The following is a 12,374-nucleotide window of genomic DNA, read 5'->3' on the forward strand; positions in this document are numbered from 1 at the left end:
AGGAGAACTGAATGGAATCAGTGGACTAGATGGTAGTAACAACTGTTTCAAAATTAATGTTCTAATTTTGATGGCTAATAGGAGAGCAGCTGTGTTTTTAGGAAATGAAAGGCGAATTGGTCATGATCCGCGCAACTTACCCATAATTGGTTCAGATGAAAAGTTATATAAACATAAAGACTAATAAGGTGAATGTGGTAAGGTGTTAACTGGGGAATGTCAGTGTAAGTTGCATATAGGAGTTCTCTGTACTATTTTAAAACTTTTCTGTAAATCTGAAATTATTTCAACTTAACAAAAAAATAAAGGTGAAATGAACATTTTGAGACAAAAAAATAATAAAGTACAGGAAAAAGATCAGCTATACTATGAATCAAATAATCTTAAAATCTGGTGCCTGAGGTTTTGCTTATTTTACCTTTTAGATTCTTTGGAAGAAGAATGAAGAAATTCTCTGCTAGAAATACAATCTCTGAATTCTCCAATTACTGAAAGTATAATTTTACGCATGTTTCCATAAAAGAGCTGAACATCATTAGGCCGTTGGGGAAGATCATATACTGAAATAGAAAATGTTTGAAATACGTGAATCCACATAATCAAACCACAAAATAACAGGTAAATTTATATATTTTCAACCACAAAATATTCCTTCCTTAGGTTGGGGGTAGGTAATATTTTGATTTTTGATACTACTGACTAGCGTAAAATTATAGACAGTTCAGTATCAATGATCAGCAGTTAAGGCTCTGGCCTTGGATTTGAGCTACAATTTTGCCAATCCTTAGTTCCATAACCTTTGGCAAATTAACTTCTCTAACCTTTAGATTCCTCAAGTAGAACATGGAATAACAATCTATCTCAGGGGTTGCTGAGAACAATAAAATAAGAACATTTTTAAAGATACATGTGGCACAAACATTTATATAAAGCTTACTGTGGGCCAGGCACTGTTCTAATCCCTTTGTATATATTAACCTAATTGTTTTTCACAACTCTTTGAGGTAGGCATTATCTTCTCCATATCAAAGACAAGGAATCTGAAGCACAGAGGTTAAAAGTATATAATTTTAAGTGGTGATCTCACAGACGTTTAACATAAGCAAATTTAGAAACCAGTTAATATTAATTAAATATTGTAGATTAATAATATAGTGCTGGAGTTGAACACCTCTAGATCATTCCTCCTAAATTTATATACAGAAGAAATTTTATAGAACACATCTGTATTCTACATGTAAGTTAGATATTAAGAATTATACTTTTTAAAGGGAAATTTTTAAAAGAACACAATAAGTGTAAGTTGAAATTTATAATACCCAAGACACGTGAATATAAAAATTTAAATCAACTGTGAAAATATCTACCACTATTTACACATTTTGCAAAAGATTATGAATACCAGTAATAGAAATATGCTCAAACAAATGGTATTCAAAATAATTATGCAGAAAGTTCAACTGCAACATTCTCATAGATGATCTACTATACTAACAGAAAACAAAGTGAGATTGTTTTTTCCTTTCACCTGAATGACAAATATACCATCTTTAGGAATCCAAATTCCTTGAGGTAGAATCTGGCGTCCCAAAAATCTCCTAAAGTCTCAATTTGACCCCATCTCAGATGGGTGATTTCAGCAGGTTACTTATGTCTTGGTTGGGTTTATATACATGATCCTTAATACATCTGTTGAATTTTTGTACATGCAGCTCCCTCTCCCTGGAACATCCTTGCTCATTCTGGTCCCCATCTTCTCCACCCTGTCAACTCCTCCTCATTCTCTAAGATTCCTCATTCTAAGTGGGGGTACCTTTCCTCTGTGCTCCCCCAGATTCCTAAACACAGCCCCATTGTAGCATTTTTCACACCATCATCTGTCTTCCTCTGAGCCTATAAGCCCCCAGAGGGCAAGCACTGCATCTTTCATCTCTACAGACTGGTACCCTTGTACTCTCAGTTCATGTCTATTCAATTCATGAATGAAATGCTGCTGAATCATGAAACTGTGCCAAGTTCTGAACCACTAAAAACTCAGGCTACCTACTTTCAAACGTAGTCTTCACTATTGGTGCAATATGTCACTAAGTTAAGTTTATGTTCCAACTACATAGCATAGTTTAGTTTAACTCTTTTATTGGGATCTTTCTTATGAGGAAGAGACAAGATGAAGCTCAGAGGAGCTGAAGTGGTAGAGATGGGTCTTTGAGTTTAACTCTAAATCCAAGGTTCTTTCCATATTCTGCTCCTTCAACACACTGTCAACAAGACTCATTTCATGTCTCCACATTATTTTTAATTAACCCCCACTGCTGCTTTCCTTTTGAGCAGACTCCTAATTACTGAAAAGATCAGACTATTCTATATTACCTCCGCATAGACATAAATATCCTTTTCCTTTATCATTTCACATTTCGGAAGCAATACATATTTCATCCTTTAAAAATTAAAAAACAAAAACAGAAGAAAAAACTATCACCTGAAATTCTACCAACAGAACATAACTATTGTTAATATTTTGGTGTGCATATTCCTGCGATTTCACCTATGTAGCTACATTATTTTTATACCAAAATGAGATCTTACTATGCAAACTTTAAAAACAATTTTTTCTTAATAAATGAAGAGCTTCCCATGTCATTAATATAAAATCTCATCACTGTTTTAATAACTTCAAAATATTACACTGCATAATTAAGCAATTCCCTACTCTTGGGCCTTTATGTTACTTGCAATATAACACAGCCCAAAGAGGGCTAAACGTTTAAGTTAGAGTCACTCCATCACCTATTTCGGATTTTTTCTTTTGCCATTATCGCATCCTCTATAACCATACAATAAGCACAAAAGCACAGAAATCTCAAAATCAGTGTAAGCTTTCAATCATTAAATCTTAAATAGTAATTAATCAGAATTTAATAACAATTATTCATCTGTTCAAAAGTCTACCCACAGAATAAGTGCGATAATATACTAAATATCTAACATTTACATAGCAAAGCTCTCTCATTTTATCTTTACAATATTTCTGTATGTATGAGAAGTTAGATATTATTATTCCCATTTTATAGATAAGGAAACTGAACTTCAGTGACGTCATTTGTCCAAAGTCACATAACAGAACTGTGGCTCAAACTAAGCCTGACATCATATTTAAACTAATACTCTTCCTTCTTATATCACATCACTAGACCTAGATAATACTACAAATGACCCAAGAGATTTAAGACATGTTGAAATTCTTACCTTCAGTTACTAGTAGCTCATCTTGAAACGCTTCGGCAAAATTAATATTCTGCAACACACTATTCTCTGGAAGTATCTGTTTTAGAATCCTTGGTTTATGCAACAGAGCTCTGCCAGAAAAGATTTTTATTCAAAAGTGCTTTTACATATAAAATGACCTTACATTTTTATTAGTGTATTTGGAAAATTCCACTAACAGCATAAAACATTAGTACATAGCTCTCATGTCTTAAATCAAATGTAAATAATTTAAAAGAAGAAAACCTGTTTTGCAAATTGCCTTAAAATTTACACATGGAAGTAAACAATCAATTTCAGTTAAATATTAACATCAGAACAATTTTGTCACACAAATCTCTCAGAAAAAAAATGTGTCAAAAAATAATACACATAAACCAGCAGAAGGGGACATTTAAATTACCATATAACTATGTTATCTGGCCTCTTCTAGAGAATCTTTAAGGTGTGAGAACTGAAATGTAAATTTCTCTGTAATACTCAGATGTTCACAGACAAAAGAAATCTCATTAACCTAAATCTGTATCAAAGAGGAGTTCTAAAACAATACCTCGATTTCTATATCTCAGTAGAAAGGGAAAAAACCCAAACCTGTTCATCTAATTTCTCCAAATGTCAGTTTCTATTTCTAAAATACTTAATTGAAAAACAAAACCAAGTTCAAAGTTGACTGCTCACATTGGGTCTAATATCATGTAGCAATTTATCATTGATCTCTCTCTTTTTAAACATTCCAATAATCCTCGCAAGATTAAAGATAAAATATAATATCTTAAATTATTCATCGGAATAAAACACAGCAGAGTAAAGGTCGGAAGAAGACTAGTATATGCATATACCTCTCTCTTACTTGGAGTTAAAAATTTCCTACTAACAGATGAAACATTGTTAACTTCATACTTATTTTATAGTCAGGTCTTCTAGACTAGGAAACAAAATTTTATAAGAACTTTAAATTCAACATACAAGAATGTTACCTATCTTTAAATCATACCTAAACCTAAATAAATACCTAAATTTGATATTTCATCATACTATGTTTAAACTAGATGTACCAAATTTTCCAGAAGTATGTGTTTTAAGTAGCCAACCAACTTAAACAACCTACACATTTCTAAAATAACACTTGATCCTTTCAAATCACAACTTTCCCAGAAATATTCCAAATAAGTCAGGTGTGTTTAGACAATATACTCGTTCAGTAGTTCTTAAGTCTTTTCTGAAATCAATCTACCATCACTACAAAGATGGTCCTATTATAAAGTCTGAGGCTCCCATGAGTAAAGAAGAGGCACAATATAATGCCTAGAAAAGGGAGCACAATGCAAATATGGATGAGTTTCCTACAGGTATTTTCTTCCTCACATTATGGTAGCTTATTAGCTACACAAATTTTACCAAGATTTTTTCACCTACCAGTTCATTAATCCAAAATCAATTTTTAAGCCTTCATTATTTCTACTGAATAGGTCCTAATACCATCTAAGTAACCTACCTTCGATACTGCTGTCTTAAAATTTCATCTCCACCAAAGAAGTATACAGTTGACAGTTCTGTTGCGGTTTTGTAACTGCCTTCTCTGCCTGATGGGTTATATATTATAGTAACATTCTGATGCAAAAAAAAAAAATCAAATGTGAATATTAAATATTTAATGTAGACATGAATGCATATGTATAGCATTTCCAAGAAGTACTTCTATTCCTATACGCACTTCAAATATGATTTGATTTTTAGCCATAAAATATATAATTATTAACTCAACCTAGAAATGAGTTTATATTTTTAGTGTGGAGACTCATCTACTTACTTCTTGTGTATTTTCCTTGAGCACAAATTTATCTGGAAAAATCATGAATACTTGAGGATCCAGGAAAACTTTTTTCTGAGAATCCTTAAAACCTACTGCTTTAACAAAAGCTGCTCGAGAGCCAGTGTTACGAATAGAAAAAACAATTTTACTTTCTTTGCCAGGTATTAAGTCATTCAAGGTTACCATGTAACTGTCAGATAATTTTTTAACATCTTCCAAAATAAGATTACTCGTTCCTCCATATCCAGACAAAGGTATCTGAAAACACATAATGTACATATATACTCAAAATTATTTTTATGTAAGTGAAAAGCAAAGATTAAATTATGGTCAAAGAAGAAAATACATACATATTTAACACAATTAAAATTATTATTCTTTTTGTACTTTGACTAGAAGTTACCCCACTTCCAGTCCAGCATTATATTAAAGACTCTGTCTTAGAGAAAAACAAATCAAAGAGCTGTAAGACTATTTTCCTTCCAATATTCTAAGAATAATTATTTGTTATAAAAGCCAAGCTTAGATAACAAAGGAATAAAAAGATGAGTACAGCTACAGATATGCTTAAGAAGTGTTTAGGGTGAAATATATGGTTAACTTAACAAGTCCAATCCTGTCTGATCTTGGAAGCTAAGCAAGGTTGGGCCTAGTTAGTGCTTGGATGGGAGGCCACCTAGGAAGACGAGGTGCTGTAGGCATAAAAAAGAAAAATTTAAAAAATAATGGATTGTATAAGCTGACAAGGTTCTTGCAATCTATGAGGTCAACCAAGAGTTGCCTCACCTAAAAGAAAAAAAAAAGAAGAAAAAACAAAAGAAATATAGGATTAAACATACTGATGTTTGTAATTTACTTTGAAATGCATTAAAAAATAGATGAGTTGATGGATGGTTAGATATGTGATAAAAGAAATACAGCAAAACATCAATTATAGCATCTAAGTGGTAAGGTATGTGAGTTTACTGTATAATTATTTGAACTCTCCAGTAATTCTGAATTTTTTAAATGAAATTTTTTTTGGGGGGGTGGGGAGGGGATCTATTTTCATAGGATCCTGTTAACTTTTGGTCTAGCAGAGTCAGAGAGAAGTGTGCCAAGGGATCAAAAAGAAGCCGAGGACTCAAACAACTCTCAGAGGACAGGCACTCTGGTAGCGGAGATACAGACTAGAGGCAGGTTGTAGTTGCTGACTGGTGCTGATGCTCAGCCAAGCTGCTTCCACAGGGCACAGTGCTACCAGGAAACAAGGATTCACAGAATGAACTCTATAAATAGATGTAGGAAAATAGGCACCCTGTTAGAAAACAAACTTTTCATATCCTTTAAAATGCACTCCTTTAAAAATGACCTTTCATTCCTAATTAAAATAAGTTACAAAGAATTCCTTGCAAACTTGAAAACATCAATAGCTTGAGCTGTAATTAATGTAATTAAAATAACATTTCAAAAAATTAAATTTAGGCTTCTCATAAATGGGTATTGGCTTCCCTTTCAGTACAAATAGCATTTTAAAGGGCTTCAGATTTAAGTTCCTACAAATCCCACCTAATTCAGAGTGAACTCTAGTAGTTTCAAGAGCCAAAATGGAGTTTCTAATTTTTCTTTTCTCACAGAAACTTACAAGTAAATTTTACATATGAAACTAGAAAACAACAGAAAAAAATTAGGTTTTAAAAACACTTAATACATGTATGAACCTCGAGATAATCATGCTAAGCGAAATAAGCCAGACTGAAACAGTAGAAAATCACATATATCACTTATATGTGGGATATAAACCTAAAAGCAAAAAAAAGAACAGGACAAACAGAGACTCATGGACATGGACTACAGACTAATGGTTACCAAAGGGTAGTGGGTAGGGGAGTAGGGGGGAGGTAGACAGGGTAAAGGGGGTCAAATATAGAGGGGTAGGAGGAGGATGAAGTGGGTAAAAGGGATCAAATATATGGTAGCTGAAGGAAACTAGACTTTGGGTGGTAATCATGCAATAGAATATGTAGATGTCAAATTATAATGTATACTTGAAAATTACATAATTGTATTAACCAATGTTACCCCAATAAACTTAATAAAAAAAAGTGATTACTGATAAAATAAAAAACACTTAATATATGGATTTCATTAACCAATGTCACCATAAAAAAAAGATGGATAAAAAAAAGAAAAAAGAAACACTTAATATAAGTATTCTTCCTGTATTTTCAAAGCCTCTGAAATCGCAAATAACTACTGAGTAAAAGGTTAAGAAGAATGATAAAATAAAATGAAATCTGACTAATGCTAATAAATCCAAATATTCAACAGGAAAAACTATCACTCTACAGCAGAATTTCTTAACTTCAGCTGTGGACAGTTTGGTCAGATCATTTGTTATGGTGGGGGCCATCCTATACACTGCAGGGTATTTAGCTGCATCCCTGGCTTCCTCCCACTAGATGCCAGTAGCATCTTCTTCCCACCTATAGTTATGACAATGAAACATGTCTCCAAAAATTGCCAAATGTCCCCTGGAGGATAACATGGCCTCTGGTTGAGCATCGCTGTTTTAAAGCACCAGAAAACAGAGAGCTAGTATAAATACCTAGAGCCTGCACAACAGATAAATGTGGGCTCTGTAGTCAGGCAGCCTGAATATAAATCGGCCCTGGACCATGTACTGGTAAGATGCACAACCACAGGTAGGCGTCTCTCTGGACTTCAGTTTCCACATGTGTAGAGCAGAGACAGTGGTATGATCTCAGAAAGTTATTCTGAAGTAAAATGTGATAATCCATGTAATGATTTAGAGTAGTGCCTGACATACATATTTGGCATGCAGTAAATACATTTTTATTATAGTCTCATCATGCTTTATAGTATATGAAACATAGATAATATCATTTGTTCCTCAGAACCACGCCAAGAAGCTGGGGTAGCAATTAACTGCATTTCAAATAAGGGAATGAAGCATGTGTAAGTGAAGTTACTGATCAAGGGTGACTGTGAGAAACAGAGGCAGATCTGTTCCTGATTCTCTCGGGAGTGCTCTTCTACCCCTCTACTTGGTTACTTATCTCCACAAAGATGTATCAAAGTTCATGGTCTAAGTCTTCTTATGAGATAAGAATCATATTCTGTGCACATCAGGTTCCATTCCACCCACCTCTGAGAGAAGACAGGTAGCATCTACTTAAGTAGAACTCCCACTAGGATTCTGGTTTATCTTAAGAGGGCATCAACCAGAATTTCTGCTTGGTTAACTGTCAAATTAAAGGTTCTGCCCTAAACCACCCGGGAATTGTTTGCTTTCCACAGATTCCTGCTTAGGAATAACCTCGGAATCTTGGTTAGCAAACCTGAAACTCATAAAAATATATTCAGGATAGTATGAAAGATAAAACACTTGATCCTTACCTGTAACCCAACATCAGAGTATGTAATACTCTGGCATTGTGTCCTGGGCTCATGTATCAAGATATCAGTGCTATTTCACTCACCATTGCCCACAGGGGCAACTGAACAGCTCCAGGGAGAATATGTCAATTTCAGCATCAAATAAAGCTAGATTTGTCATAAATATCTATTTTAAAAAATAAATCTTTTAAAAAAATATTGTTAATCTTTATCTCATTCCTTCTTTGACACTAGGAAATGAACCAAAATTTTACTCCCAGACCCACTGCCAAACAACTCTGCAGTCTGGGTTTCATTTTCCTTTTCTCGATGATCTATCTCTTTTATCTATTAGTGCTCTGAATGTATCTAAAGAAATTATTTGAAATGCTTTTTTAAAATTATGGTAGGAAGAAACAAAATATAAAAACTCTTGCCTTTGTATTCTGAAACAGTCTAGCAAATGGTGTCAATAAATGTTTTCAACTGAATGAATAAAATTTAATTGGAAAGACAGTACCTTAAGCAGTTTGATTTGAATTTACCAAAATATGTGTTCCTGTAAAGTTAGGTACATTTCAAAATTCTCAAACTGAAATGAACTTAAAATTTTTAGATGTTATTACTTAGAGGAGTACCATGGTGCTGCTTTTATAATATGACAATACTACAAAATATGGAACTACTCCCTAACTTGTCTGTAAATCTCGGCAATCATGTATTTTGACTTATAAAAAGCAGCACATATATAATTTACCAATATTAAATCAATAATTATAACATGTCATAAACTCCATGGGAGGAAATAAAACAATAAAATTATCTTACCGTAAACTTAATGCCTGGTTGTGATCGAATTCCAAGTTGCTTAATTTCTAGTTTAGCTAACATACAAGATAATCGAGTAGGTGCAAATAATACAGAGATGTTAATGTCTTCCTTTGGACGAATTCTGATCTCACAGTTATTGGTCAGTCGTTCTTCTGAACCAAAAGTGTGCTGAAGCTACAATTTAAAAACAACTGCTGCATTAAACAAAGCTGTAGCACAAATACAACATGCCAATAACAAACTCTTTAAAGAAAACACAAAATGGTCTGCATATGCAAGTGTTCTAGATCCAAAGAGAACATAGAACAAAAGCAAGCACTCTACACACCTGAAAGCAGTCCTGATCTTGTCCTCTAATAAGCAGTCGTAAGTGTTGGGCTGTAGATGTAGAATTATTTCTTAAAGCTAGTCTCTGAAGCCTAAAAATGATTATAGATTTTAAATGTGGTTTTCTTCCATGGATATTGCTACAACTATAAAAACAAAGCCAATTAACACCAGTTGCAATGTTCAGAGAAGGCTGATTGCACATGCCATTTTAGCAGCCTGGAATTGTCTCTTCACAGACCTAGAACTCTACATTTCTGAAAACATATGCTGAAGATTGATAACAGAGAAACTTTATGGTTTAATTTCTCATCATAGTTCCTTAGATGTCCCTATTATTTATACTCTATGTATAGGTATTATCTGTCTTATAAAATATCAATGAAAATCCAGATTAACCTTACTTTGACAAAATTACAATGCAAGTAGAATGAACACATGAATAGCAGCTGGCTGGTAGTAAGAAAATCTTTCAATCTTTGAATGTATATAAATTGTCTGCTCATTGGAGAATAAATCATGAGTAAACCTCTGTTTTTCTCAAATTTTGAAGACTAGCAGTTAAATTATTTATGCTGTGGTCTATGCCCTGTCCCCTTTGCGTTCAAAGGGAAGGTTGCTGAGCTTTACCTCAGAATAAAATCTAAGACCTTTTGCTATCAGCACACCTGAGAAAAATCTTCTAAGGTAAACTGGCTGGAAAAGACTAACCTGAAAAACAATCATTAAAAAAAACTTTAATTTTTATTTATTTTTTATTTGTAAAGAAGTGTTATCATTTCAAATAGCAGAGCTATTTGGACCTAGTTTCTAGTTTTCAAAAAGAACTATGCAAAATACAAAGTATTAACACCTTAATTATATAAAGATCCCAAATTAATAAGAAAACAATACTAAAAGCCTAACCAACAAATACTTTAAGTATGTTAGCAGACTTATAAGAAACCAGAATTACTAAATACATGGAAAAATACAGAACTTCAAAAATCTAAAAATATCAAGTTGAAATAACACTTTAGACAACTTTACCCATACAAAACATAATTTTCATTTATCATTCCTACCTGCAACTGAGGCACAACTCATTAACTCAATGAGAATACTGCCCCCAAATTTTAATTTTTTCCTCCATACGCTGGAAGAAGAGCTCACTTTAAATCTCCCTTTTGCAACAACCACCTTCAAGTCAGGCAGGAAGCAGGCAAGTACTGCACAGGAAGAGCACTCAGTAGGGCGGCTTTGTGCAACATCATCTCCCAGCAGTTTCTGCGTCCCCTCCTAGCACCTACTGAGTCACAGCCTCTGTCTGCCTCCTGGCACATTTCACAGGGGGTGAGAAAACAGGAAGATTCCTTTTTAAGCAGACAGTACACCTCTTTATCATAGGTAGGCACTGCATGAAATATTTCCATTTAATGCGTTGGAATTGTTTCTCTCTCTCTCTCTCTTTCTCTCTTTTAGCCACCATGTGGAGTACCATCAACTAAGGTAGAGCTGTTCTCACAGGACTGGCAAGCTCCTCCAGGCCGAGTTAAGACTCTAACCAACTCCTGTAAATAGGGTACATGAAAGGCTTTTCAGGTCAGTTTTCTGCACTGGCATGGGACTTACTCATGCACCTGTGAGATTAGAAGGAAGTCCATGAATATGAGGAAGTGAAGTTAAGGACAGCCTGAAGGCCCTTCGCACAGTTAAGAGCTAGGGAAAAATGCCACTGACGAGTCCAAAATTAAGTACAAAACAGTGCCTTTGTTTTCAACTTAAATTAATTTCTGATTTTAAAAAGTTTTAGCACATGTCACTTTTGTTTTAGATGAGTTCTAAGTGCAATTCAGGATGGTATGGCATCTGAGGAGCAGCTGGATTTTAGCACAGCTATCTCTCACATATTAATAATTTATCACAAATTTTCTCACAAGGCAGAGAATTCTGTCACTAACACAAGAATGATGATGAATTTTTATTATTATCATTATTTACACCTACACCTGGTCTTCCTAGGTGGTCTCCCATCCAAGTACTAACCAGGCTTGACCCTGTTTAGCTTCCGAGATCAGACATCGGGCCTGTTCAGGGTGACATGGCCGTAGACCATGGCTTCTCTGAGGCACGAACCCAGGACCTTCTAGGTGTAAAGCAGACGTGCTAACTGCTACACTATGGAACCATGTCTGATGATGGATCTTACTGAGCATCTTCTGCCTCTGGCATATTAGACAAGAGCAGTTGTAGGGTAAGTGCTATGATTAACTAGGGCAAACAGAAGATAACTTTCCTCTTTTTAATTTAGACATTAATGGCTAACCTAAATTATTCTGGCCATCTTCCACAACACAACTAAAGGCCTCAATCAACTATTTGTACATGTGTTGGAGCAGACCACAAATTAATGTTTTGAGGAAAATTTTCGCAGAGAGACACTGTTCAGGTTCAACTGTACAAAACCAGAAAAACCTTCTCTATAGGCACATGTCCTTGTCTAGTCCTTCCCTTCAACATAAATGTCAATCCTGATGCCATCTTAACTGACTGTAAAAAGCATACGATATATATAACCAACCACACAGGAATTACTGAAGAGGGTGTAGTACCTCATGCTCGCTGCCACTCAGGATTTTTCAAAAGTTTAGCTGACAAGAAATCTTTATGGAGAGCCGATTAAAGAACATGCAGTCTATGCATTCTTCTAGGTGCCTCAGGTATCTCAAAATCAAACTTTTATGTGTCTCAGCACCCAGAGAATAACATCGTTGGGTGTTCA

General features: G+C 34.4%; 1 protein-coding gene across 1 annotated transcript in view; it reads right to left on the bottom strand.

Annotated features, from left to right (window-relative positions):
• Positions 1-12,374, bottom strand: part of CEP192 (centrosomal protein 192) — a 133,047-nt gene that overhangs the window by 33,400 nt on the left and 87,273 nt on the right. The window contains exons 29-34 of the mRNA XM_016119861.2: positions 9,615-9,705; positions 9,284-9,460; positions 5,075-5,335; positions 4,760-4,875; positions 3,247-3,356; positions 419-560 (exon numbers count right to left, since the gene is read on the bottom strand). Coding sequence (XP_015975347.2) covers positions 419-560; positions 3,247-3,356; positions 4,760-4,875; positions 5,075-5,335; positions 9,284-9,460; positions 9,615-9,705 — 897 coding nt within the window. The remainder of the gene's footprint in view (positions 1-418; positions 561-3,246; positions 3,357-4,759; positions 4,876-5,074; positions 5,336-9,283; positions 9,461-9,614; positions 9,706-12,374) is intronic.

This window comes from Rousettus aegyptiacus, unplaced genomic scaffold (genome assembly GCF_014176215.1).
Source record: "Rousettus aegyptiacus isolate mRouAeg1 unplaced genomic scaffold, mRouAeg1.p scaffold_m13_p_12, whole genome shotgun sequence".
Lineage (NCBI taxonomy): Eukaryota > Metazoa > Chordata > Mammalia > Chiroptera > Pteropodidae > Rousettus > Rousettus aegyptiacus.